The 27,444-nt window shown below is 37.6% G+C and overlaps 1 protein-coding gene and 1 pseudogene across 6 annotated transcripts in view; one reads left to right on the top strand and one right to left on the bottom strand.

The window, feature by feature from the left end:
• PHACTR2 (phosphatase and actin regulator 2) overlaps positions 1-27,444 on the top strand; it is a 190,724-nt gene that overhangs the window by 44,163 nt on the left and 119,117 nt on the right. For 5 of the 6 annotated variants that reach the window (XM_027601423.2, XM_027601421.1, XM_027601425.1 and 2 more), the window contains exon 1: positions 19,774-20,017. The exons of the other annotated variant lie outside the window; for it this stretch is intronic. In XM_027601423.2, coding sequence (XP_027457224.1) covers positions 19,972-20,017 — 46 coding nt within the window. In that variant the 5' untranslated portion in view covers positions 19,774-19,971. Of the gene's footprint in view, positions 1-19,773; positions 20,018-27,444 lie in introns of those variants that run through there. 6 annotated transcript variants of the gene reach the window in all.
• LOC113926484 lies at positions 24,106-24,451 on the bottom strand (annotated as a pseudogene).

The raw sequence follows: 27,444 nt of genomic DNA, 5'->3' as shown, positions 1-27,444 counted from the left end.
GAGAGAGAGAGAGAGAGAATTGTCACTATATAATTCTGTTAGAGCAGCCAGTGATGATTCATGAACCCTGGGTAGGCAGGGCACCCAGCCTTGTCTCTGGAACATCCGCGTGATTTCTGGCCAGACTTAGCCCGGAAGCTCCTGGCAAACAATAGAAAAGCACCAGGTGTTCTCAGCAGAGATCTTCTTCTCCCTTAAAAGTGGAGATTGGCAAATTTCCCAATGCCAGAGAGGCACTCTTGGTTGTGCCTGGTGTTACAGTTACCTCACTACAGAAATATTTGTCCTGGATGCCTCCAGACCCAGCGGTACCAGGGGTGTCCCATGTAATGAAACTGTGGCCCTCTGGACACAAGGCCCATCACAGGACACACCAGGAAGTTGACTCCTGCTTAGAAACTCAGGCTGCTTTGAGGTTTCACTCTGGATGTTGATAAAGCTGTTTATATATATACATATATGTTGGTCTTTCCGCCTTGGTATAATGAAGCCTTCTCTGACTCCTGTCTGTGAACTCCACCTTCTTGCCTGGAATTGGGACAGTGGGGTGTTTCTGCATGGCTACTGCTAAACCCCTTACCTTAATAGACTCTGAAGGTAAAAGGTAAAATGGTGAAGGTAAAATCTCTAGGCTATTTGTTATCGTGCTTCGAGGACATCGGTGACTAATGACCTGAGAGAATGCAGCTTTCCATATACCAAGTTTATTTAAGGGGCAGTAGCTTATATATGGAATAAACAGAAGAATATTAAGAGCCTGGAAATGAACCGTGACATTTATGGAAAATTGATTTTTCACCAAGGATAAATTGATTGCCACAGCAATTAACTCAAAATTGGCAAAAGATCTAAATGTAAGTGTGAAAACTATAATACTCTTACAAGAAAACTTTGGTATAAGTCTTCAAGATCTTGGATTAGGTAATGGTTTCTTAAATATGACACCCAAAGCATAAGAAACAAAAGAAAAAAATAGATAATTTGGACATTATTAAACTAAAAACTATTTTTCTAAACTAAAGACTTTAGTGTTTCAAAGGACACCACGAAGAAAGTGAGAAGACAGTCCAGAGAATGGGAGAAAATTTTTGTAAATCATTTATCTGATAATGGACTTGTATGCAGAATATATAAAGAACCATTACATTATAATAATAAAAAGACAACCCAGGGATGCCTGGGTGGCTCAGTTGGTTTAGCATCTGACTCTTGATTTCAGTTCAGGTCATGATCTCAGGGTCATGGGATAGAGCCCCATGTCCCTCCAGCTCCGTGCTCAGCTGGGAGTCTGCCTGAGGATTCTCCCTCTTCCCTCTACCCCTCCCCCTGCTCGCGCATGCACTCTCTCTCTATAATAAATAAACAAATCTTTTAAAAAATTAAAAAATAAAAAGACAACCCAACTAAAAACAAACGAAGGATCTGAATAGACATTTCTCCAAAGATATACAAATTGTCAATAAACATGTGAAAAGATGCTCAACATCATTAGACATTAGAAAAATGCAAATCAAAACCACAATAGAATGGCTGTAATGAAAAGACGCAGATACTAGCCTTGGCCAGGCTGTAGAGAAGTGAGGACCCTCATACACTGTTGGTGGGAATATAAAATGGTGCAGGCACTTTGGAAGACAGTCTGGCAGCTCCTCAAACAATTAATCATAGAATTATGATATGACTAGCAATTCCACTCCTAGGTTTATACATAAGAGAAACAAAAACGTATGTTCACTAAAACCTTGTCCATGAATTTCTTAGCACCATTATTCATAATAGCCCCAGAGTGCAAACAACTCAAGCGTCCATCAAACTGATGAATGGATCGGTAAAGTGTCATGTATATATTTGGCAATAAAAAGATATGAAGCACTGATACATGCTGGAACATGAATGGCCCTTGAAAACATTATACTTAGTGAAACAAGGCCACATATTGTATGATTCCATTTCTATGAAATGTCCAGAATAGACAAATTCTTAGAGCCAGAAAGTACAGTAGTAGTTTCCTAGGTCTGGGGTGGGGGGTGGTGTGGGGACATGGGGCAGGATGCTAATGGGTACAGAGTTTCTTGTTGAGGAAAATATTCTAAAACTGATTGTAGTGATGGTCACACAACTCTATGAATATACTAAAAACCATCCAATTGTATACTTCAAATGGGTGAATTATATACTATGGGAATTAGATCTCAATTAAGGGGTTATAATAGAACAACCATAAAAAATAGGTAGGGGAGAGGATGGAATATGTCATTAATTGTAGGCTCTCTCTGTATTTTTCATTCTCTTCCCTTGGCCTCTATCTGCTTTCCTGGGTGTTTCTTCAAAAACATCTGAAGCAAAGATTTACAACTCATTGTTTGGAAGCCATCAGATTTGTGAGAAAAAGCTAGAGAGGAAGAGATGATTGCAATACAGTGTTTACATTCCTGATTTACCTGTTGTTCATGTTTCAGACTCTGTTCTTAACTGTGTACCTGTTACCTCGTACTAACTATCATCTCTCCTTAGAGATGGAAGGTCTTTGGAATTTTTAATAAAATGTCCTCAGTTTCTTGGTTAACACTTATCTACTGAGAATCAGATGTAGTTTACTTTTCCCCAAGCTTGCTTCCAGTAAGTTGCCACATAAGAGGTAGAAGAAAGCAGGGGGGCAGCAGATGTGCTGTTTTCTCCTACTTTCTCGCAAAAATCAGATCTCTAGCAAGATCAAAGAGTCCTTTATTTCACTAACTGCACTTGTTATCCTAAGCTGATTACAGGGGCAACTGTTTTAAAGCAAGAAACATCAGTGGAGGAAAGAGGAAATCACAGGATAAAATCTATTCTTTGTTTTCCTCTCCAAGCTGAGCTGCGAGCTGCTGGAAGAGAGCAAGGGCACAGGGACTGTGGGGCAGGGGTGCTTGGGGGGATGTGCCCTGGGATGTTGTACTCCTCCCAGCTAGACCAGGGCAACTGACCTTGGCAACTCACTTACCACCCGTGAGCCAAAGCTTACTTGTCTGCAAACTGAGGGATCTGAATTCTTTCCCAGCTGAAAAGGTCTTTGATTTTATGATCACATAAGCTGATCTGGAATTCTTTAAGAGATCAATGCTAAGTGAACATTCAGGTAGATGAATCTGTAATTGAATGAATATTATATCCAATGTCTTGATTCGTGAATAAATGTCATCATGGAAAAAGCAATTTCATGGCTTTCAACAAGCCTCTGTAGCTACAACTGATTAGTGCAGCATTTTAAATTAATGATTCAAACAGAAAGATCGTATCTGTTAATTTTGCAATCCACAAAAAGATGAACAAAACACACATGCTAATTCCCAAACTTTGGTCCAAAAAATTAACTGCCAGACTCCAAATGAACAGAGACTTGATTGACCATAGTGAAACTTTGAATATTTTGAATGTTGGGTGACCATAGTTCAACTTGAACCAAATTTGATCTGGTTACTTTTCTTTTTTACATTTTTTTTATTGGGATTTTTTGAATTGCACAGATTTTAAGAGAATAATTCAATGAGTTTTGACAGGTGCATACATCCATGTAACCCAGACCCCTATCAAGATATAGATTATTCCCGTCCCCACAATAAAATGCTTCATGCCTACTTGCTTTCAGTCCCCTCTCAGAAGCAAACAGAGGTCTGATTACTTTCACTATCCATTAGTCTTTTCAGTCTTTGAACTCTATCAATGCAATCATATAACATATACTCTCTTGTGTCTGGTTTCTTTCACTCAGTAAAATGGTTCTGAGGGTCACCCATTTTGTTGGGTTTATCAGTAGTTTCTCACAGGTTGGATTCCCCAGAAAGAGACAAAGATTAGCATGCAGGGCATTGATTAAGGAGGCCTCTTGGGAAGGGAGGGGAGAGAAGCAGAATTGAACAGAGGTAGAAGTGAAGCTGTGAACCAGTCCCCACATCAGCCTTTAGCAGATCCCAAGGGGAGCTCCCGACAATGGCCTCCATGGGTACATGGTAGTTCCTGCCTGCCAAGGGGAGCTCTGGAGCTGGATGGCCTGTCAGAGTGATTTCAAGATGGGACACATTCTGCCCAACCCCATGTTGATTGGGCATTGGACGTAGACTGCCTCTCCAGGAAGAAGGTGGTGCTTTGGGTAAGGCTCTGTGTTTCAGCCAAGAAAATTCTACCCCCTCCCCCCGCCAAAAAAAGGGCTGACTGCTGAGGGCTGTCTTCCAGCAATGCCCCCAGCAGATGGGGAAATAAGTCCTTTATTCCTGAGGGGCTTCTGGGCAGCACATCAAAATGTTTTCTTGCTGAGTAGTATTCCACTGATGGATGTACCAAATAGATTTCTCCCTTCTCCTGTTGATGAACATTTGATCCAGTTTTTGGCTATTATGAATAAAGTTTCTATGAACATTCTTGAACCGTTCTTTTAATGGATATGTGTTTTCACTTCTCCTGGATAAATGCCTGCAAGGAGAATTTCTGAGTCATAGTATAGGTATATGTTTAACTTTGTAGAAACTGCCAGACCAAATTTCCAAATTCCAAGTTATCATTGTCTACTCCTGCCAACAATGTATGAAAGTCTAGTTGCTATATATTCTCCCCAACTGGTATGGCCAGTCTTTGTAATTTTAGGAAAGACTTGAAAAGTTTCCTGACCACTTGGATAGAATGTCAGAAGGGATTTCTGCTTGAGTTAGAGTTTAGACTAGAAAGATTCTGAATTTATGATATACAAAAAGCACAAGTTCGTATACACTTCCATAGGAAAAAAAAATCACATTTAAGCTTTTGACTTTGAGTCCTCTGTTATTTTGGAGGTATACTTCTATATTCAAATTTACTTCAAAATTACTTTAAGATTTTTTTTTTTCTCAGAGAGAGCACAAGCAGGGGGAGTGGCAGGTAGAGATAGAAGCAGGCAGAGGGAGAAACAGGCAAGGAGCCCGATGTGGGACTCCATCCCAGGACCCTGGGATCATGACCTGAGCTGAAGGCACTTAACCCTCTGACCCACCCAGGTGTCCCTCAAAATTACTTTAAATTCTTGAAGTTCAAGTTGAACTGAAAACCTAACATGAAGTTGAACCTCCTTAATGGTGAGATTCTCCTGTATTTGAAAATGAATTACAGTGCTCAGGTTCTTTTTCCTAATAGATTCCTTCAATAAGTAAATTAGATAATGTGCTTTAATAGTAACTAATTTTTACTATTCAGTTACTATATGCAAGGCTATGTTCTAATTAATTCACATGTATTACATCAGTTAGCCCTTACAATTGATTCAGGTGGAGACTATTATTATCACCCCCATTTATAAATGAGAAAATGATAGGGAAATATGGAGTTGCTTCATTCATTCAACAAATATTTATTGATTGCCACCAATATGCAAGGGGTAAAGACTAAACAAAAAAATCTTTTTCTTCATGGAGCTTATATTCCAATAGTAAGAGAGAGAGATAGATAGATGATAGATAGATAGATAGATAGATAGACAGATAGATAGATAATGTGAGCAATTTTACTCTCGTGCTTTCAGTCTATATTTTTTATTTGGGATAGTAATTAGAAAGATAGAATGATATCATGTATATAACCTACATTTTTCTATATTATGATACTACTCTATATTATATAACACAATAGGCACCCACAGCTGGATGTCTAAGAGTTGCAGATAATGGGTCCAGATACTTCTTTGAGGGTCAAGAATGGATCACAAGTCACAGTCCTTAGGGCTTAGATTCACACTTTGGGCTATAAGTGACTTCCTAAGAATTGCTTCTACAGTTCAAATATGCTGGGTGGAAATGGACAATTCAGCTTTGCTGGTATAATTTTTTTTTAAGTAATCTCTCTGTCCAGCATGGGGCTTGAGCTCATGATCCTAAGATCAAGAGTTGCATGCTCCACTGACTGAGCCAGCCAGGCGCCCATCCACTATAATATTTTTGAATGAAATATGATATAGCTTTATAAAAAACATATATTTTGATATGTAAACTACATTTGTCCTCAATTATTATCTATAGTGTATTTTTCTGGCTCTAGCCTGAACTCATCAAAGGAGAAAGTGTTAGTTTAACCATCTGGTTTCCTTCCCCAGCTGCTTAAAGTCTCTTCCTATTCCCTGCTGTGCCTCTCCCTCAATTCAAAGTAAACTTCACATATATTCTACTTCCTCTAGTCCTCCATTTTTACTGAATAGATCTTCCTTTCAAATAATCTGTATTCCCACTTGTGTTAGTTATCTATTGTGGCGTAACGATATTACCACAAATGTAGCAACTTAAAACAATATGTATTATCTCAGTTTCTTTGTGTCAGGAGTTAGAGCACAACTCAATGGGGTCCTCTGCTTTGAGTCTCAGGACCTCACTAACTACAGTCAAGGTGTCAGCCAGGGCTGTGGTCTCATCTGAGGTTTGCCTGGGGAAGGCTATGCTCCCAAGCCCAGGGAAGCTGCTGGCAGCATTCCACTCCTTGCAGAATGCCGGACTGCGGGCCTCAGTTTGTTGCTGGCCTTGGCCTGGAGGTTGCCTTCTGCTGCTTGCCTCTCAGCACTCTCCACATGGCAGCACACAACATACCATTTGCTTCTTCAAATGTCTCCTAACAAGTGTCTCCTAACAAGACAGACATTATAATCTTACATAACACAATCACACACACATAATCCCATACATCCTTGCCATAGTCTATTGATAAGAAGCAAGTCACAGATCCCATTCATTCTCATGGAAAGGGGCTTACACAGTGATGTGAATATCAGGGGGCTACCTTAACCTCTATCCACCATACTCTCAGTGTTAAGAAACTTTTCTTTCTTTTTTTTTTTTTTTAAGATTTATTTATTTATTTGAGAGAGAGAGAGAGAGTGTGTTTGTGTGTGTGTGTGTGTGTGTGTGTATGTGTGTGTGTGCACACGTGTGCGCGCGCAAGTCAGGAGAGGGGTCAGAGGGAGGGAGAGGGACAAGCAGACTCCGTGCTGAGCACAGAGCTCCATGCAGAGCTCAATCTCATGACCATGAGATCATGACCTGAGCTGAAACCAAGAGTCAGACGCTCAACCAACTGAGCCACCCAGGAACACCATTAAGAAATATTTCTTGTGGGGTGCCTGGGTGGCTCAGTCGGTTAAGTGTCTGCCTTCAGCTCAGGTCATGATCCCAGGGTCCTCAGATGGAGCCCCACATCGGGCTCCCTGCTCAGTGGGGAGCCTGCTTCTCCCTCTCCCTCTGCCTGCCACTCCCCCTTCTTTACTCTCTATCAAATAAGTAAATAAAATCTTTTTTAAAAAAGAAATATTTCTTGCACTACCTCAGTTTTCAAATGTTTCCTTCCTGCAAAAGCAGAGTAAATTAGAATCCTCCCTCAAGTTTGTTAACCTGTGTGCAGTGATTTGTGAGTTAATGGGCATTTCTGTTTAGCTTTAGCACTGCTGTTTTTCAGCCAAATCAATTTTTTTAACAAAAAATGAGGAAATAGCTGGTGGAGTTGAGATCTATAATGGGGATCATAAAATAAAAGTTTCCGATACCCTAGAAAGCTGGCTAGATCTCATAGCCCAGCAGATGATGCCAGAAGTACAGGGAGCCTTATTTGGTGCAAATGCCAACAGGAAGTTTTTGGACTAAACCTTTGGGCGAGGTGGTGTTCATCCACTGCTCTCCTGCTGTCATGCGGAAGTTTCTGATATTTGAAGAAACAAGATATCTGTGTGACTTCCTCTTCGCTGTTCTAATATTCTGTGTTTATCAGTGGATCCTCTCTGTAGCTAATGCCCTTGGCCTAATTGTTAACAGGAGAGATAGTTTCACTTACTATGATCAGGAAACCTCCTTCTTAGCTTATCTGAAAGTAGCACAACTTTCATTTGCTTCTGTAGCATGAAGATGAGGGTATCAGATGGTGGTTACTGGAGCTTCCCTGAGTCTCTGCTCTTCCTCTCGTCTTCTGCTGTCAGGTCTCGAGTCTAGAGGGTGATGTGTATGGTGTTCTCTGACATTCAGTCTCTGCTCTTTAGGCTTCAAATGCATGGGGCGCATGCATTCCTACCAGCAATAGTAGCTTCACTGTTCACCTGTTTGGGCCTAGAAGTGTTCCTCATCTGTAAATGTGATTTAAAATCTAAGCCATGAATCGGTCTTATTTATTAAAACAAAAGGTTTACACGGAAAAAAAAAAGAAATATATAGATTAAGATCCCAGAGGATTTAACAGCCAAGCCAACATACCTCTTAGAACATAAAATATAGGAGAACTGGAGGCCACATTTCAAGAATCAATCAACCCATGTCGACATACCAAAGGAGGATGAGTCCTCTAGATAGTAATAAAAGAGGGAGACATACAGAGATTTGAGAATCAAGGCTTTCAGTAAACCTAGATAGAATATGGGATGACAAGAAGCAATGAATTTTTAGTAATTGCAGTGTTGTCAGGCTATGAAAGAAAAGTCTCATTCTGCAGATGGTACCAGATATTTTTATATTGCCATAAATAATGGATACAACTCAATATTCATGGTGCTTTTGCATAAAAATGAAAAAGTCTAGATGAAATAGGGTAATATTTAACTTGGAAACAAAGCAAGAATTACCACCCTAAAGTCACAAAAATGGGAAATGTATAGTAAAGTTGACTGTTTTATTAATAAACGTAGCTGAATACTATATTCATCATTGGTTCAAAGAAATATATCGTAGTATGTCTCATTGGCTCACAAAATAATACTGTATATACACACCTCTGAGGAAGAAATCAAATAATCTGAAAAAATAGTGAAATCTTGGGGGCTTCATGTGGGTTTTGGAATACTTTCCAGCAAAGCAAAATTCACAGCATTTTCTCCTGCTACATGTCTTTTAAAGTATAACAATAAAACTTTCAGGTAAAATTTGCTTCTATCTTGTATATTGGGCTCTCCTCTCCCCTGTAGAAATTTCCCTTGTGCATTCTCATAAGAAGTTGGGGAATGAAAATGCTTCAATGAAAAAGCCTCATTGCTTGGGAGGGGGTGTGTAGATTTAAAATGGCAATATTCCAAGCCCATTTGTATGTCTTCTTATTGTGTGATTATATGATTTCTCCCTAAATAAATCTTGTTTTGATGAAAGATTAAGTCTGAACACCTGCAAGGTGCCTCACACCCCCCAACCCTCCCAGCCCCCGACTTCTCAGCTTCCATCTTCATCACCTGTTTGGAGAATGTGTCAACTCTCCTTAATTGAGAAGTAATTTGCAGTTACTGAAATCCATTTTATATTATAAAGCCTCTTCAATATGTACAACTCTTCTCTAGAGGGTTGTGTTACTTGGAGGCCTTTCTTAGATTTAAGTTCTAATAAAATTAAATATGTTTTTAGGAACCAACCTTGTAGGGTGTTTTTTCTGTTTTAAAATACCAGAAGGTATTTTGGCTCGGTTGGTTAAGTGTCTGACCCTTGCTCAGGTCTTGATCTCAGGGTCATGGGATCAAGCTTGCATGGGGCTCCCTGTTCAGCGGGGAGTCTGCTTCCTCTCTCCCTCTCTTTCTGCCCTTCCCCCCTCTCTAAAATAAACAAATAAATCTTTATCAAAAAATAAAATAATAAAATACCAGAAGCATGAAAGTAAAGAACAGTTGAAGTTAAGCCTGTTAAATATGAGAAGCTATTTATTTTGTTTGTGATTCCCTTAAGATGCTATTTGGAGTTTTAAAGATACCATTGTACTACAAATAAAAAATATTACAGAGAGATATTTACTTTAAAGGAAACAAAAATAAGCCATAGATAGGAGTTCTCATCCATCCTGAGCTCTTTAATAATGGAAGTGGTTTAAATAACACTAAAAATGAATCTGTATTTTTCTCCCTGAATGCAAAACAGTAAGTTTTAAATTCACTTCCCTATGGGGCACCTGCGTGGCTCAGTTGGTCAAGCATCTGACTCTTGACTTTTGCTCAGGTCATTATCTCAGGGTCCTGGGATGGAGCCACTCATCCTTCTCCCCCTCCCCTTCCAACCCCTCTGCTTCCTCCTTCCCCCTCCTTTCCCCCCTCCTCCTCCCTGGAGTCTACTTAAGATTCTCTCTCTTCCTCTCTTTTTGCCGCCCCCACCCCTTGCATGTGCACATGCACTATCTCTCTCAAAAAAAAGTAAATTCACCTTTCTACTAGTGATGTTTCAACTCTTCTAACTTCCAGGTAGTTCTGTTTTTCATCTTGAATTGTCTTCACCTACATTCCGGTTACTTTTTCCATTCAAAAGCGTAGAGCATTCTCTCATTGAGTCAGCCCCTGCTTTTCACATGGATGAATGATGGTACTGAATATACCAAAGCAATGAATTGCCTCTCTTGATTTTTAGTTCTTTTGTTTGTGCCCCCCCTTTTAATTCCCCTTCTTCTCTGTTCTTTCCTTCTTTTTTCTTTTCTTTTTTACTCTCATCAGTTTAATACTTAACTAATTTAATGTGTGAGTTTATCCCTAAAGCCACCTGCCTGCCCCCCTCCCTCCCCCCTTCTTTCCTTCCTTCCTTCCTTCCTTTAAAATAAAGGCAGTTAGGGTTTTAAATATACCTCTAATTATCACATTAACATCAACCCACATGTTCTGTGATACTTTCATTGTTTTTTCGTTCTAAACATTTTATAAGTTACAATTTGACTTCCTTGTGTTTCTTAGGAGTACATTTTTTTTAATTTCCAAAAATATATGGGAGACATTTTTGTTCCTGTTTTTAAGATTCTAAGAAATGTATTTCTAAGAAATCAATACATTTAATTATGGTCAGAGATTGTGGATTATTTAATATGAAGTCTTTAAAATTTATTGGGATTTTGCATATGATCCAGTATTAACTCAGTGTATAGTTGCCATTTCTTGAGTACAGGGCTCTACATACAACTACTGTCGAGCTTGTCAATTGGATTGTTCAAATCCCTATCCTTAAAAGTATTTTGCCTGCTTGATCTTATTACTTTTTGATGATATGTTAAAATCTCTCCATATTATTGTGGGTTTGTCAATTTATCCTTGCAATTCTGTTAGTTTTTGCTTTTCATATTTCAAGGTTCTGATGGTAGGGGTATGCCCCTTAATAATTTGTATGTGTATCTTCTTGTTACTCTTTTTATCCTTTGTAATAGATCCCTCTATTCTATTTATTATTTTGACTTAAATTTTAATTCATCTATTTTTTAAAAAGATTTATTTATTTTATTTTAGAGAGAGACAGAGTGAACATGGTGGGAGGGGCAAAGGAAGAGGGAGAGAGAATCCTCAAGCAGACTCCCCGCTGAGTGCAGAGTCCAACACAGGGCTCAATCCCAGGACCCTGAGATCATGATGCTGAAATCAAGAGTCAGATGCTGAACTGACTGAGCCACCCAGGCACCCCAATTATTAATATTGATATACCAATTTTCCTTTGTTAAGCATTTGCTTGGTATGTATTTTTCATGTTTTTATCCTCAGCTTTTGCTGTTTGGGGTGTATATCCTAAAGTTGGCAGAGACAGAAAGATATATAGTATTTCTGCTTCCTCCAATCTTTTAGTGTCTGTCATTGGATAAAGATATTCCTTTCATATTTATTGGGATTACTGATTTGGACTTGCCTTGACCATCTTAATTTGCATCATCTTTTTTAGCATGCTCTTTTTCAATTACTATCTCATTATTTGGGTTAGTGAAACTTCTATTTTCCCTTTCTTTTATTTACTGACTTGGAAGCTTATTATTGTATTTTCCTTATTACTTGGAACAATAACTTTTTCTAACAAAATCAAAAACTATTCAATTTGTCCATCCTCTCTCTGGTCAAAATCAGGACCCTAACATATATTAAAAATTTACTGACTACCTCTCCATTTTGCATACCCAATATTTTATTAAGGCCACCATAATTTTATCAATTTCTGTACCCACCATTGTTTTTTGCATCTCACCCTTAATCTGGGCTCATTTTCTTTCTTGTTGAGGAATATTCTATAGAAGTACTTTTAGTGATTAACTAAACTAGTGATTATTTGACTTAGTGATTGTTTATCTGGGTATGGAATTCTAAGGGGACAGTTATTTCTCTGTAACATCAAGAAAATATAACTCTGTTGTCTTCTTCAATTTATTGGGATTCCTTAACGTGGCATCTGTCTTGTCTACTTACTACTTTTTTTGATTTTCTCTGTATTCTTAATTCTTGATTTTACGAGGATGTGTCTAGATTTTTTTTCCCTTGGTAACACCTAGCATTGTTGTAATTCTCCCCTTGGATGTCTACTGAACATCTCAAAATTGGACCTGTAATTTTCCACTCTAAACCCACTCTACTCACTGTTGTCCCATTTGGATTCATGGCAATTTGGTCCTTCCTCAGTTGCTCATACAAAATTTTGAAGTCATCCTTGCTTCATCTCTATTCTCTCATGCCCCACATTTGACCCATGAAGAAATTTGGTTCTACCTTAAAATGGATCCAGAATCCAGGTACATTTCACCATTCCCACTGCTGCCAAACTGGTCTAAGTTGAGATCATTTCCTGTCTGGATTATTCCTGTAGTATGTCTCCTGTTTTCTTTGCTTCCAACCTAGTCTCCCCTGTCCTCTACTCAGAAGCCATAGTGATCTTAAAATATGTCGGATCCTGTCTTTTTTCTTTCTTTCTTTTCTTTTCTTTTCTTTTTTGGTCAAAACTGTCACTGCTTCCCCATCTCATTTGTAGCAAAAGCCGAAGTCCATGGTCAACTACAAGGTCTTACAAGGCTTATAATCACTTTCTCATCCACCCTTCCTTTAGTACTCTAATATACTGCTTGAACATACAGTATACTCTTATCTTTGTATTAACTGGCCTTTTTGCTTGGAATGCTTTTCCTTCAGATAGCCAGGTGGCTAAGTCCATCACCTCCTTCGGGTCTGTGCTCAAATAACACCTTCTCAGTGAGAACTACCACGACCATCCCATGCTAATCCAATCTCCTACTCTTCTCTATTTCATAGCACTTTTCATCTTCTAAATTGCTATAAAATTTACTGACTTATTGTGTTCATTGCTAATTTTCTGTCCTTTCACTAAAATATAAGTTCTGAGTGCAGGTATTTTTACTTTGTGTTTAATTCTATATATCAAATACTTAGGACAGGGCCTGATACAAAAAAGAAGCATAATAAATATTTGCTGGGTGAATAATGAACCAATAAATAATTCTTATTTATACAGAACTATCACATATAATATAATATAATAAATATAATCCAATATTAGATCTTATGTATTTTTACAGCACAGGAATACAATGAGATAAAGTTACAACCCAAAGGCCAAGTAATTGGTAAATGGTTAAACAAATTTTGCTATAGCCATACAATGGAACACTACTCAACAAAAAGGAACAGAATACTGATACATATAATATGGATGAATATCAAAAACATTAAGTGAAAGAAGACAGATATAAAAAAACTGCATATGGTATTATCCCATTTATATGAAGTTTTAGAAAAGTCAAAACAACAGGGATGGAAAGCAGGTCAGTAGCTGCCCAGTGCCAGGCGGTGGGATGGGGATTAACTGCAGGACATGAAAGAACTCTTGAGGGCTCTCAAAGTTTTCTAAAACGCTATTGTGGTAGTGATTACACTATTGTTTACCAAAGCTCATTGAACTGTTTATATAAAATGAATAGATTTTAGGTTTGTAAATTACTCCTCAAAAAGCTGTAAGCAATAAATAAACAAATGCAGTTTAGATGATCCACATATTATCAAAATTTAATCTTTCTTTGATTTAGGAAGTATGTCATAATCTGGAGGCATCTTCAGAATGAATTGCTGACTCTGTGGTGCAGATGTGGCGATTAATAAAGCTCAGAGCCTCCTCTGTAGCAGCCCGTTGTTCATCCTTAACTCTTGGTGGAACAAATCTCTATCATAGTACTCACTTTTATAATCATTTACGTGTAAGCCACAATACCCACCCTTCAATCTCTCTCTCTCTCTCTCTCTCTCTCTCTCTCTCTCTCTCTCTCTCTCTCTCTCTATATATATATATATATATATATATATATATATATATATATATATATCTCCGCACTATGAACTCTTGCCGGGGTAGGGTCTGTACCTCATTTACGTCCCATGCGCTATAGGTGCTGGGCTGATGGGAGGTGCTCAGTCAATGTAATTGAATGACTAGACGATTATTCATAACATGGCATATAAAAGCAAATTTACAATCATTGAGAGACTTGATATTATTTTGCTATGGAGTCTGTATACTATTATCAAAAGCATACATATAGTTCTAGATGATTTTTTTTATCCATGCTTCAAGTTGCTGTAATTACAGAGGTAATGTAAATGCTTATTCTTTTATTCATCACGTATGTATTGAATGCCCTCTATGTGCCAGACATTTTGGCAGGTCCTAGGGACGGATGTGATGGTTAATAAAACAATGATTTGGGGGCGCTTGGGTGGCTCAGTTGGTAAAGCATCTGCCTTTGGTTCAGGTCATGATCTCAGGGTCCTGAGATCAAGCCCCACATCATGCTCCCTGTTCAGTGGGGAATCTGCTTCTCCCTCTCTCTGTTCCCCCACGCCCCCACTTGTGCTTGCACCTGCTCTCTCTCTTTCTTTCTCTCTGTCTCTCAGATAAATAAATAAAATCTTTAAAAAAAACCACACCAATGATTTGGACCTTACTTTAAGCAATTGTTTTCTGTAAATTGGGCAGTAATTATTAAAGATGTCTTTAAGGCTTGGTCTCTATAATTTTGATCAGTAATTAAAAATTAATTTTACAGCAGTTGTCAGAGTCTGAGACACTGTGGATGAGTAATTTATCTTTCCTGTGGAATGAAGTGCAGCAAATTACACACTATTTCTCCTGGGGCGGGGAAAATTTGGGGGAAAGGAAATTGCAGCACCACCCATAAGGTCTTTATTTTCCAGGATAAATCTTCCAACTGTCCAACTCAATCACTAAGTAAGCACACGTGAGATATACCACGCCCTCTGTGGAGACTCACTCAGGGCAAGGCAGGGGCAAAGTATTTTGATAATCCTAGCTTGAGCAAGCAGTAGAAGGAAAACTCAGGAAATAAATCATATAAAAATATGAGAACAATAGGAAAGAAAAGCCTGTTTTACAGGTTTGTTTCCTGTTCTAATACTTGTGGAATGTGTTTTTCTCTCCTAGTGATGTTTAATATGACTAGAATGCCCAAAGTTCTGATTCTTTCCTTAACCAGAATTCTCCTTTGTCTGTTTATATTTTCATGTTAAAACTAAAATCTCTCAGAATTGTCCAAATAAAAGGCATAGGAAGCATTTGGTTGCAATGCTAGAGAATAACATTTAAAAAAGTAAACGCTTGTTATGTATACAGAATTTCAACTGAAATTATAAGATCCAGTACAATTTTAATTTGCATTTTAGTAATTATATTTTTCTTAGTAAGCTTCCTTTCACAAAATGTAGCCAAGTTTTGGAGTAATACAAAGTTTTAAAAACCCAGCACACATTCTACTAAAAAAAGTACCTTAATACTTAAAAATTTTGCATATTAGTCTTTAGTTTCTGAGTTATGTATTCTTTTACCTGATTATTAGAACCCCTTGTGTTAATAGTCTTATAACTTTAAAAATTGCCTTCCAGCGTGCTCCCTTCAGCAGCACATATACTAAAAAAATAAAAACTGCCCTCTAGCACCTCCATCAGCGGAAGGAAGAAAAGACAGTTTTCTGCTTTTTAATAAATCTGACAATGGTAATAGAAAGAAAATAATTGGCTAACATAGTGGTCTTAGATGACCTGTGAATTTTAGTTGTTTGTTCTGACCATTGTGTCTAGAAAACAAACTAATACATTGAGAAAAAAAAATCCTATTTGGGAAATTACTGTTTTAATCACTAAGTTTCATTTCCTTCCCAGTAGGAAAGGGTTTTTCTTTGACTGTAATTCCCCTTACTCAGGGAAATGTCTGTAATGCACCGAATTTTCATGGACAAGTCCAGGAATAAGAGGGGCAATTAAGAGAATCCTTGTCTACTTGTACATGGCCACCACCAGCCACTTTGCTTCCTGGACCATCACTCTTCTGACCAACATCTCATCTGCTGGGAGTCTGCCTAACCCTCCTCTCCCACCCAACTGCTGGTGTCTCAAAATGGATCTTGCAGCATCTGGGCAGAGCAGACCACCAGGATGTGTATTCATGGCATTTGTGCTCTGAGGGAGAAAGATCTCACTCTTTCTCCCACTCCCAGCTTAGATTTGGCCACCTCCAAAAGACTGGCAGTCACCTAAAGGATAGGATTTGGTAGTGATGACTGTTCTAATTATACAGCATCTTCTCTAGCCACCAAATTATGTGTCTACAATTTGGACTTGGACCTAGTAGGTAGAGACTTTTCTGCAAATAGATGGCTAAAGTTTAGGTTTCTTTATGCTTTTCACTTTTATCTAGCAGATCTAGTGATTTCCATCCATCAGGGGTGCACATGTAACTTTGGGTACCCCAGGTAGGAGAGCTTCATAACTCCAAATCAGACAGACCAGTGAAATCTGTGTGATAAAGTAAAATGCTTGAAAACCTCAATGTGTGCATACAACCTTTTTGTCAAAAGGCAAACCAGATTCAGGAAGGGGAAATTCTGCCTAACTAATCCACTCACTTTAACTTCTTTCTGGAAGTAAACGAATAAATCTTTCAGGGATTGAAAGATATTTAGACTATAGGGTGGAAAAATCAGTAGATGTCATCATTCTATATGTTTAGGAGACCTTAACATAGACTATTCCTCAGTTTCAGTCATGGTATGACCTGATGACAGCATATTATAAAGGATGAAAGTAGTGGTATGCTGAAGGCAGCTCATATAAGCCAGTTGTTAAATTTCCAGGAATTTTGCAAACCAATTGACATAAATTTTGCAAGCCAGTCAACTGCTTGTTGAATTGGCCATTGTAGGAGTGTTTATGTTAAGGAAATCGGCAAATACTATGTACAAGTCACAAATCAATCTTGTCTCCCAGCTCCAGACAAACCCGAGTGTTGAGTTTTTATCAGGATATCACTGGATAAGAGTTTGGTTTAGAAATACAGACCAAAGAGCAGGACCAATGGGATAAATGCTGAAGAATTATAAATAGATGGCTTCCTCAGAGTTAGATGTTGGCACTAATCTTATTTAGCATTTTTATAAACTCCCTGGAAAGAGGTAATACACAGAGAAATGTCCATATTTTTCCGATGACATTAAATGTTCCCATAGTTAAACTATAAACTGTAGGATTAACACCCAGAGCTCTTAGTAAGACTGTAAATTGGCTGAATAATTGATTATCTCTAATAAGCCAAGAAAAAGGCAATTTTGGAAATTATCTTAAAATACTCTTGTTAGTTGATAAATTCTAACGTGATGACCTATAAATGGAATTTAGGGATTTCTGTAGACTTTTTCTATGTTCATTAGTACAATTTGTTAGCCTTGATAAAAAGGCAACAAAATAGAATAACTGTCCCACCCTTATAAAGAAACCTTGATGCACACTTATTGCAGTTGTGGTTGACATGTTTCAAGGATAATGTAATGGAACTGGAAAAGTTTCAGAGAAAAGTGTGTAACCTGATCGGGGGATTATAGGAATCTCAGATGAGGCTAAGATTATATTAACTAGCGAATCCTGAAAGGTTTTAAATAAGGTAAACATAGATGGATCTAGCAAATCCTGAAAGAAGAGAACTATAGAGTACCCCTTTGATGTTTGAAATAAGAATTTGTAGAAGAAATAAAAAAGAAACACATTATTGTTAGTCAAGGAAAAGAAGTAATGATAGCAAAAATAGCCTCAGATTTAGCCTTTGTCAGTTTAAAAAAATCATTACATTTACCTAATTTTTAAAGATTTATTTATTTATTTATTTGAGAGAGAGAAAGAGAGAGAGCATGAGCGGGTGGGGCAGAGGTAGAGGGAGAGAGAATCTGAAGCCGACTCCCGCCTGAGTAGGAGCCCAACCAGGGCTCAATCTCCCCACCCTGAGATCATGACCTGAGCAGGAACCAAGAGGTGGATGCTTAAAGGACTGAGCCACCTGGTGCCCCGCCATTTACATTTTTTTAATGAGCAAAATTTACTGTGTATTTCTTATGATCAATGACCTCCCTTATTAATTAGGCTCAATCAATGGAAGGAAGACTGTGAAATTTCCTCCTCTCACTTTAGGTTGAGAAAACACTTAACTTGAAATTGTTTTGTTATTGTTTTAAGGCAAACTTATTAAAGTAAAGAAATGGAAGAGCCATTATAATTGTTTATTCTCACTGATGAGTCCCCCAGGTGGGATGTGCTCCCAAAATACCACAGTTTTGCACTTTATAAAGAAATTTAGTTGATTGATTTCATTGTCTAATTAGAACTCACATCTTGGTTAATCCTCAATTTCATTAAAAAAAAAATCAAGTGTCTTAAGAATGAATTAGGCAAAGGGAAGTAGATATTTAATTGATCACAGTATTCTAGGGGAAAAAATTCTCCACAATAGAGGGTGGACTATTTGGGTGTGAACAAAATAGGGCAACTTACATCATTATGATGAAACAGACAAGTAAATGTCTTTCAAAAAATAAAGCAAGGCTGTGTGTGATTTTAATACAAACTTCAGAAAAAAAGATTTTCATGCTTAAGGTATTAAATAACTTAGATTATTATTTTATTATATATATTATCTAGCTTTTTAATAGTTTAGAGTGGAATGTCTAGAATAATCTACAAAGTGAAAGCTGTGACAAATGAATTAAATGTATTACAGGTAATTTTTTACTTTTTAATGAAATATATACATTCAGAAAAATGCACAAATCATGGTATACAGTGAAATTTCATCAAGTGAACACATTTATGTGACCACTACCCAGTCTAATGCACTATCTATTGATATATATACACATATATGTACACACACATACATATATACATATATGCAATTGAGTAATCTATATATATAACATACTATATAATCTATATATAATGCTCTCTCTATATATAATCTATAGATTACTCATCAATTGTATATACCAAGAGTATTTATCTGTATTCGTATTTTTAAGAAATTTGGGAGAGATTTATTTATGGGAGACTTTAATTCAACTTTTAGGGAATGTTAGCTTCTAAAACAAATTACCCTTTGTTTTTGTTGTTTTCACCTTTTTGTATATTTTAAACACCTTGCCACAAGGTTTCAGAGATTTCACAGTGATTCTTTTTAAATAGGAGAGGTGCGCTTCCCGGAATTTAGGTGGTTGAGAGGAGTCTGTCCTTTGCTGATCTCACACATAGATCCATCTTTCAGATTTATTGCTCAACGTTAACTGAGGCCACTAATTTTTTTGTTTGTTAAAAGGAAGCTAATTTTTAAAACGAGGAAAGCCCCACACGGAGCAGACCTCTAACAGTCCTGCAGTACTGCCAACAGAATGTAGGGAAGAAACCAACTTTGAAGAACAAATTCTGTTAAATTAAGTACCGTGACTAAGTACTTTAATTCCTTTTCTTACAGCCCTAAAGGATCATTTGACATTGAACCTTTTAAGTTAAGCGGCAGTCGCTTGAACTCTCTACTACCCTGGGGGGGGGGGGTGCCGGTCTTACCGCCCCCGCGGGCGCCGCTGGACCCGTCCCCTTCCCACTACTTAGTGCCCCTGCACCCATTCCCCTCCTCCCCTCCCCCTCGCTCTCTCCCCTCCCTCCTCCCCCGTGACCCCTGACCCCAGCTAATCTGCATAGAGGAATGACAGGCATCCGCTGGGCAGGATCCGCCTCGCCGGCTGCGGCCGGCCGGGCTGGGAGACCCGCGCCGGGGAGAAGGTGAGGGAATCCGGCGGGCAACTCCGCACAGCCCGGGAAATGAGCGCTTGGAAACCTGCTTGCGAGCGGACCCATGATCGAAGGACCAGAGGAGCCGCGTGATCGCCAGACGTGGCCCCGCGACCCCAGACATGGGTCAGACCTCGGTCTCCACGCTGTCCCCGCAGCCCAGCAGCGGTGAGTCCGGGGCGCACGGGGCGCCCCCGACGCGCGGGCGCTGGGCTTGCTCAGGGCAGCTGGGACGGCCGAGGGCTCCGCGGCAGGTCGGGCTCTGCCCGAACCCGCCAAGTCCCTTGGAGAAACCCGAGAGGTAGCGCTCCCCCAAACTCTTTGTCGTGGAGAAGTGGAATGCGTTTTGGGATCCAGCCGGTTTTACCTTAAAGGCACAGGCTCCATTTTCCGTGCGGGATGCCTCGCCTGGGTGTTTATCTGAATTTCTTCCGACCCTGAACGTTATGAGAAACGCCATTTGCGTATTGCGGTGTTTTTAAAACGTGAAACTTAGCAAGATAAACGTGCCAACAGGTTTTTCTGTATTTACGCTTGGCTTACGAACAGACTAGAACTGAATTCTTGCAAGCTTGTCAACTGATTTATGGTTTGTTTTCGGAGTAGAAGTGCTGGTTGCTTTCTTTTATCCTGGCAGAACTCTGAATACTTCGTAACTAACTTTAAAAACGCGTAATCGTTTCAAAAGTTTTGTTTATGTTAGGCACATAAGCTATTAAACTGGGGAAAACGTACCTCACAAACTCAGTTGTCGAGAGCTAAAGTTCGTTTTATGGAATCCTGTGTAACGTTTCTAAGTTACAATGATCTGTTTAAAAAGTTTGTTTTTTCCATTTTCTTTAAAAAAGGGAAGGAAGGTAAGCCTGGCATTTCTCCAGCAGGGTAGGGATAAACAACTTTTTGGTGGCGTTACTTGTGACTGGATAATGAAATAAATGTAAGAAGTCCTATTTTGATATTTTTCCGTAACATTAAAAAAAAAAAAACCTCAAAGGGGCCATTTACGTTATCCCTTGAGATATCTGATACACTTTTAAAATTGTGTAAACATTAACAGGATCTTGCTGAAAGGAAGTGACAGGGTAGAGATGAAAGTTTTTTTAATCAGCTCCAGGATGTCTCCCAACTAGATAGCATTCTCTCATTCCAACTTCCCCCCACATGGGTTTGTTCATACTGCAGTGCTTCACACCCTGAAGAATCAAGCTTTGCTGGGGCTTATGTTAATGTCCACAAAGGAGGAACCTTCTACAAAGGAGAGAAACCAAAATCCAAAAAAAGATCACACCTTCCCTTCCTGTTAAGGACAAGGTTGTACAAAGCTCCAGAACATCAGAGCCATATTGATATGGCTTTTGGGGATGGGATGGTGGCGGGGGTGGGGGGGGGTGGGGGGGGGGTGGGGGGGGTGGTGATTAGGATCTTTAGTAAACTATCTTGTGCAAATGGGGCTTAGTTTCCTTTGTCTTACTTTAAAGCAGGGTGACTTCTTTCATGTTAAAGAAGAGTTAATATTTTAAATTTCTGCACTGGTAAAACAATTAAATCATCACTCGAATACAACAGTTATAAAATACTGCCCTGAATTTAGTTCTTTTGCTGCAAAATATTGTTAGGGTTAATATTAGAAAAGTGAATTTTGCCTTTACGAAAAGCAAAGAATATTACATAACTGATCACTAAGAAGCAGAGTAGAATCTTAAAATATGACTGTCCTAGCTCTTACCCAGTACAGCAAAAAATACCCAGATTGCTATAATTCCCAATAAAATGACTAATCATGTCAAAAAATTGTGCAGCTGATTTATACAAAAAGTAATTTAAACAAAAGATTATGCTTGACCATAAAAGATATTTGATTTGGGCTTTTGTAAAATAATCATTATAGGCCACAAGTCAGCTTGCTTTTCACTCTCTTAATTTTAGTCTCTTGAACTTTCAGCTTAGGGCTGCATCTATTTCTCTAGGTTTTAGGAAGACCATTAATCATTATTTCTGAAAACATGCAGTGAGAGCCATTATTTCTATTTTTTAAAAACAACTTTATTGACATATAATTAACATACCATGAAATTACCCCCTGAAAATGTACAGTTTGTTGTTAGTGTATTCAGTGTTGTGTAACCATCAATCTGTTTTCCCAGCCTACTCAACCCCCAGCCCCAGTCCTAATGAACCACTAAGGTACTTTCTATCTCTGTCGATTTGCTATTTCTGAACATTTCGTATGAATGGAAACATACGTCACGTGCCCTTTTGTGACTGACTTCTTTCACGTAGCGTAATGTTACCAAGGGTCATCCATGTTGTAGCGTGTTACCAGTACTTCATTTCTTTTCATTGCCAAATAACATTCTACTGTATGGACATACCACATTTTTACCCATCCTTCCATCCGTTGGTGGACATTTGGATTATTTCACTGTTTTGGTTCTATGACTAGTGCTGCTATGAACTTTATGTGCAAGTTACTGGTGAACATATGTTTTCATTTCTCTTTGGTATATTTCTAGGAGTGGAAATGCTGGGTCACATGGTAACTCTATGTTTATGTTCTTTTTTAAGGAACTGCCAAGCAGTTTTCCAAAGCAGCTGTACCATTTTACATTCCCTCCAGCATTGTATGCAGGTTTCAATTTCTCCACATCCTTGCCAATACTTGTTATTTATCTTTTTGATTGTAGCCATCCTAGTAAATATGAAGTTGTATCTCATCGTGGTTTTGATTTGCATTTTCCTAATTACTAATGACATTGAGCGTCTCTTCATGTAAATGTTGTCCATCTGTATGTCTTCTTTGGAAAAATGTCTATTCAGATCCTTTGCCCAGTTTTAATTGGATAATTTGACTTTCTCTTACTGAGATAAAAGAATTCTTTATGTACGAGGGATAAGTCATTACTAGATATGTGGTTTACAAATACTTTCTCCCATTCTCTCAACTGTCTTCTCACTTTCTTAAAATGGTTTGCAATTCAGAATTTTGAAATTTTGATTATTTCATGTTTATGGGGTTTTTTTTGCTTTGTATTTTTGGAGTTATATCTCAGAAACCATTGTGTAACCAATGTTAAGATTTACACCTGAGTTTTCTTCTAAGAGTTTTATAATTTTAGCTCTTACATTTAGGTCTATGATACATTTTAAGTTAATGTTTATGTCTGGTGCATTTGTAGGACTCCAAGTTCATTCTTTTCCATGTGGATATCTAGCTGTCCAGCACCATTTATTGAAAAGATGATTCTTTCCCTCTTGAATTGTCTTGGCACCTTGTCAAAAATCAATTGACAGTATATGTAAGGGTTTATTTCTGAACACTTTACTTCTGTCCCATTAGTCTATATGTCTATTAATATGCCACACTGTGTAGATTACTGTAGCTTTGTAGTAAGTTTTAAAACAGAAGAGTATGTCGTCTAACTTTGTTCTTTTTTTAAAATTTTTGTTTTTTAAAGACCATTTTTAAGTAATCTCTACATCTGATGTGGGGCTTGAACTCAAAGCCTGAGAGCTGTGTGCTCTACCAGCTGAGCCAGCCAGGCGCCCTAACTTTGTGTTTCTTTTGCAAGATTCTTTTTGCTATTCTAGTCCCTTTGCATTTTTGTATGAATCAGTCGTCGGCTTGTCAATTTCTGCAAAAAAGCCAAAAGCTGGGACTTTGATAGGGATTGTGTTGAATAACACTGTTCTCTTAACAATATGAAGTCTTAAAAACAAAAACAATATGAAGTCTTTCAATCTGTGAACATGAATGTCTCTTCATTTATTTAGATCTTCTTTCATTTCTTCCCACAATATGTTGTAGTTTTCAATGCATAAGTATTGCTCTTTCTTTGTTAAATTTATCCCTATGTATTTTATTATTTTTGATGCTATTATAAATGCAATTATATTCTTATTTCATTTTCAGAATGTTGCTACCTAGCATATAGATATACAAAAATAAATTTTTATATATTGATCTTATACCCTGCAAACTTGTGGAACTCATTTTTTAGTCCCAATAGTTTCTTAGTGCATTCTTTAGGATTTCTATATACAAGATCTATATACAAAGTCAGGTGCAAATAGAGATAATTTTACTTCTTGTTTTCCAGTCTGAATGTCTTTTATCTCTTTTCTTTGTCTGATTGCCCTTACTCATTATACACTATCATGTTGAATAGAAGTGGTTAGAGTGAATTTTTCTTTTTTTTTAATGTAACAACATTTAATTACATCAGTTTCCCATCAACACACTAGTCATTTAATCATGATTATATTGGTCATTTCCATTGATTAGCAGGAGGCTCTTCCACTAAAGCCTCCTGTGATTTCCACTGTTATCATTTTTCTTGCCAGACTTAGTTCATTTTCAGCCTGAAGAATCACCTCTTTTAGTTGGCCACCCTGAAGTTGGTCTTCTAATTTCTTAACATCTGGTTCTGCTTTAACTGTACTCAGCTTCTCATTTGTAATCTTTCTGTATACTTTCTGTATGCTGCATTTCTAGGAATTTGCTCAAGAACATCAAGAATCTTTGTGTACAATATTCTTAGCCTCTTGTGTGACTCATACAGCCAGTCCCACAAGCCTGGTGGTCTTCTTCAGCAAAGCCGCCATGGCAGAGCCCAAGAGTGAATGTTCTTGTCTTCTTCCTGATCTAAAGGGGAAAGCAATCAGTTTTTACCATTTAGTGTCATGTTAGCTGTGGGTTTTTCATATATGCCCTTGTATCAAAAAGTTCCCTTCTGTTCCTAGTTTGTGAGCATCTTTGTTATTCAAGATTCAAAGGCTTTTTTTTCTTGCTCTGTTGAGATATTCATATGGTTTACTGTCCTTCCTTCTATTAATATGGTATAGTATATTAGTTGATTTTCGGATATTAAACCAAGTTTCCATTCCTGGAATAAAGCTTACACAGGTATGGTGTATAATCCTTTTTAAGTGTTGCTAGATTTGGTTGCTAGTATTTTATTGAGGATTAGATCCATTATTTCTAAGCACAGGCTAAAGTGGCTCCAAGGAGGGTGGTTTCAGTACCCTCTGGCCTCATGCCCTAGAAGCATTGAGACTTCAGTATTCCCCTGACCAAGTACAAGGCATGGTAGATTGGACACAATAAATGTTTGTTGAATATATGAATGAATCAACAAATATTCTCAAGGAACAGCCTGATCACTTTAAGCCAATGATAATATGAATGAAGGTTATGTTTGTTTTTTTACTTCAAGAATTCTGTGTTATTCTGGCTCTGTTGTCTGAAGGGTGGTATCTAAATCCAGTAACCCTTTCTTCTGTCTTCTTCAGTACCACCGCACCCCCACTGTGTCACACAGACCAACTCTTGGCTACTTGGCCTCTGCCCTGGAGTTAAAAGGGCAGAGAAAGCCACTCTTTAATTTTTAGGGGACAAGGAAACAAGTGAGTAAAGTATTCAGCATCACACCTAGGCCATGATAGAACCTCTATCTATCTATCTGTGTTTTTAGGTTTTCATATTTTGGTCAATGCCCAGCTCCTGCCCAGAATACTTACCCATTTCTATGTAAACCTGGTATAGGAAGAAATCATGAAGGCAAAAATGGATAGAGTTTATTTTCCTTAATGAAAATAACATGCACATGATTAGAAGTAAAACTTTATTAAGACGATTCAGGCTAAAAGTGAGTTTTTCTCCCTTCCAGACCCCCAGTCTCTTCCCAGTTATAACCTGGATTGAATAACTTTGTTTTGTTTTCATTTCAGAAAATTTTCATTCAAGTATATGTATCTTTATCAAAACACAGCAAGACATGTTATATAGTTACTGCTCTAGAGTTTGAGTTTTTCATGTAATATAACTTCAAAATATTTCCATAATGATGTTTATAATCCTGTTAACAAGCAATTTTATAATAATAGATACATCATAATTTTTTAAAAGACCTCTATTATTTTTTATCTCTTATGTTTGTATTTTTATATTGTTTTGGGGTTCTTTTGTGTGTGGGCTATTATGAAAAATGCTGAAATGAACATCTTTATCTAAACATCTTGAACTACATGGACCAGTAAAATCCTAGCAGTGGAATCGTCAAGTCAAAAGATTTGTATATTTTATTTTGATAGACTTTGTCCAATTACTCTCAAAGAGGCTGTATATTAGTATATCTGCTCAGTATATGCAAATTCCTTTTTCTGAACTCTCACCAACACTGCAGGCATATCAGGCTCTCTCAGACCAATAGTGCTTTGTGAGAAACTGAAGTCACTCCCTCTGAATGAGGCAGCCCTGCAGGCACAAGATTTAACAAGTGGAACATTAGCAGGAATTCCGTCCCAACTCATTCCCTAGCCTAGCGATGCCCTTGTGCAGTGAACACTCTGCACAACTATACATGACCACAATGTTATGCATAATTAATTTGAAAAAATCCATGTCAATCTATATGCAAAAAGGGATATCTCACTTTGATTATGAGTGAAGTGGAGCATTTATATTTCTTTTTCTCTGAATTGCTTATAGCAAATCTTACAGATTTTTGTGTTAAGGAGATTAGCCTTGTGCTTATCACGTATTGTAAACATTTTTCTATGTTTTTCTTCTTAAATTTGTTTGTTTTTCATAAAAACCGTATTCATGTAGTCAAATTGATCAGTTTTCTTTCTTACAAAGTAGAGTTAAGAATCATGTTTTCCTTCGCTGTTTTTCTCGTACTTGAGTATTGGATCTCTGTAACTTGTTCTGTTTAAAGTGAATGATTTAATGATATTAAGTTTTTAAACTTATATATAGCAAAAAACCCATCATCAGCAAATTGAAAAATGAAATCATGAAGTTGACAAAATATTTGTACTGTATATGGAAAACAATGATAAATATCTTAATGTACTAAGACCCTTAAAAAGCGGTAAGAAAAATATCAATAAGAAAAAGGTAAAGGCTCAAATAGAAAACAAGAAAAGAACATGAACAGGCATTCTTCAAAATATCTGATGGCTATAACTGTGAACTCACTGTAAGTGAGGAACTATTCTAAGTGCCTTGCTTGAATTAACTTTTAAAGCCTCACAACATCCCTAAAGGGTAACTACTATTAATATCCCCATTTTACAGATGGGGAAAACTAAAGCACAAGAGTTAACTTGCTCACATTACTTAATCAAAGAAGAGACATAATTTACCAATTGATATATGAAATAGTTTCAGCAGTTTAATGAAAAAAAAAGATGCCATTGATCACCTATGAAATGAGCAAGGATATAAAAGAATGATTCTCAGACGATTGTCTTGTGGTAGTTTAAATTGGCACAACCTGTCAGAAGAGCAGCTTTGGTGATATATATCAAAAACCTTAAAATGTGCATACACTCAGACCCAGCAGTTGCACTTTCAGAAGCATATTGAAAAGGAAATAATTACTTGCTCACTGGGACAATGTTTATTAAAAGCCAAAAATTGGAAGTAGCAGTCAAACACCAAGAAATTTTTTCAGTTAATTGGGATACAGTCATATAATGGAATAAACCATTTAAAAATGGTGTAAAATATGGGGCACCTGGGGGGCTCAGTCGGTTAAGCAGCCAACTCTTGTCTTTTTTTAAAGATTTATTTATTTGAGAGAGAGAAGGCT

Source organism: Zalophus californianus, chromosome 7 (assembly GCF_009762305.2).
Source record: "Zalophus californianus isolate mZalCal1 chromosome 7, mZalCal1.pri.v2, whole genome shotgun sequence".
NCBI lineage: Eukaryota > Metazoa > Chordata > Mammalia > Carnivora > Otariidae > Zalophus > Zalophus californianus.
The sequence above is the reverse complement of the archived record's forward strand: the minus strand, read 5'-3'. Positions and strand labels throughout refer to the sequence as shown.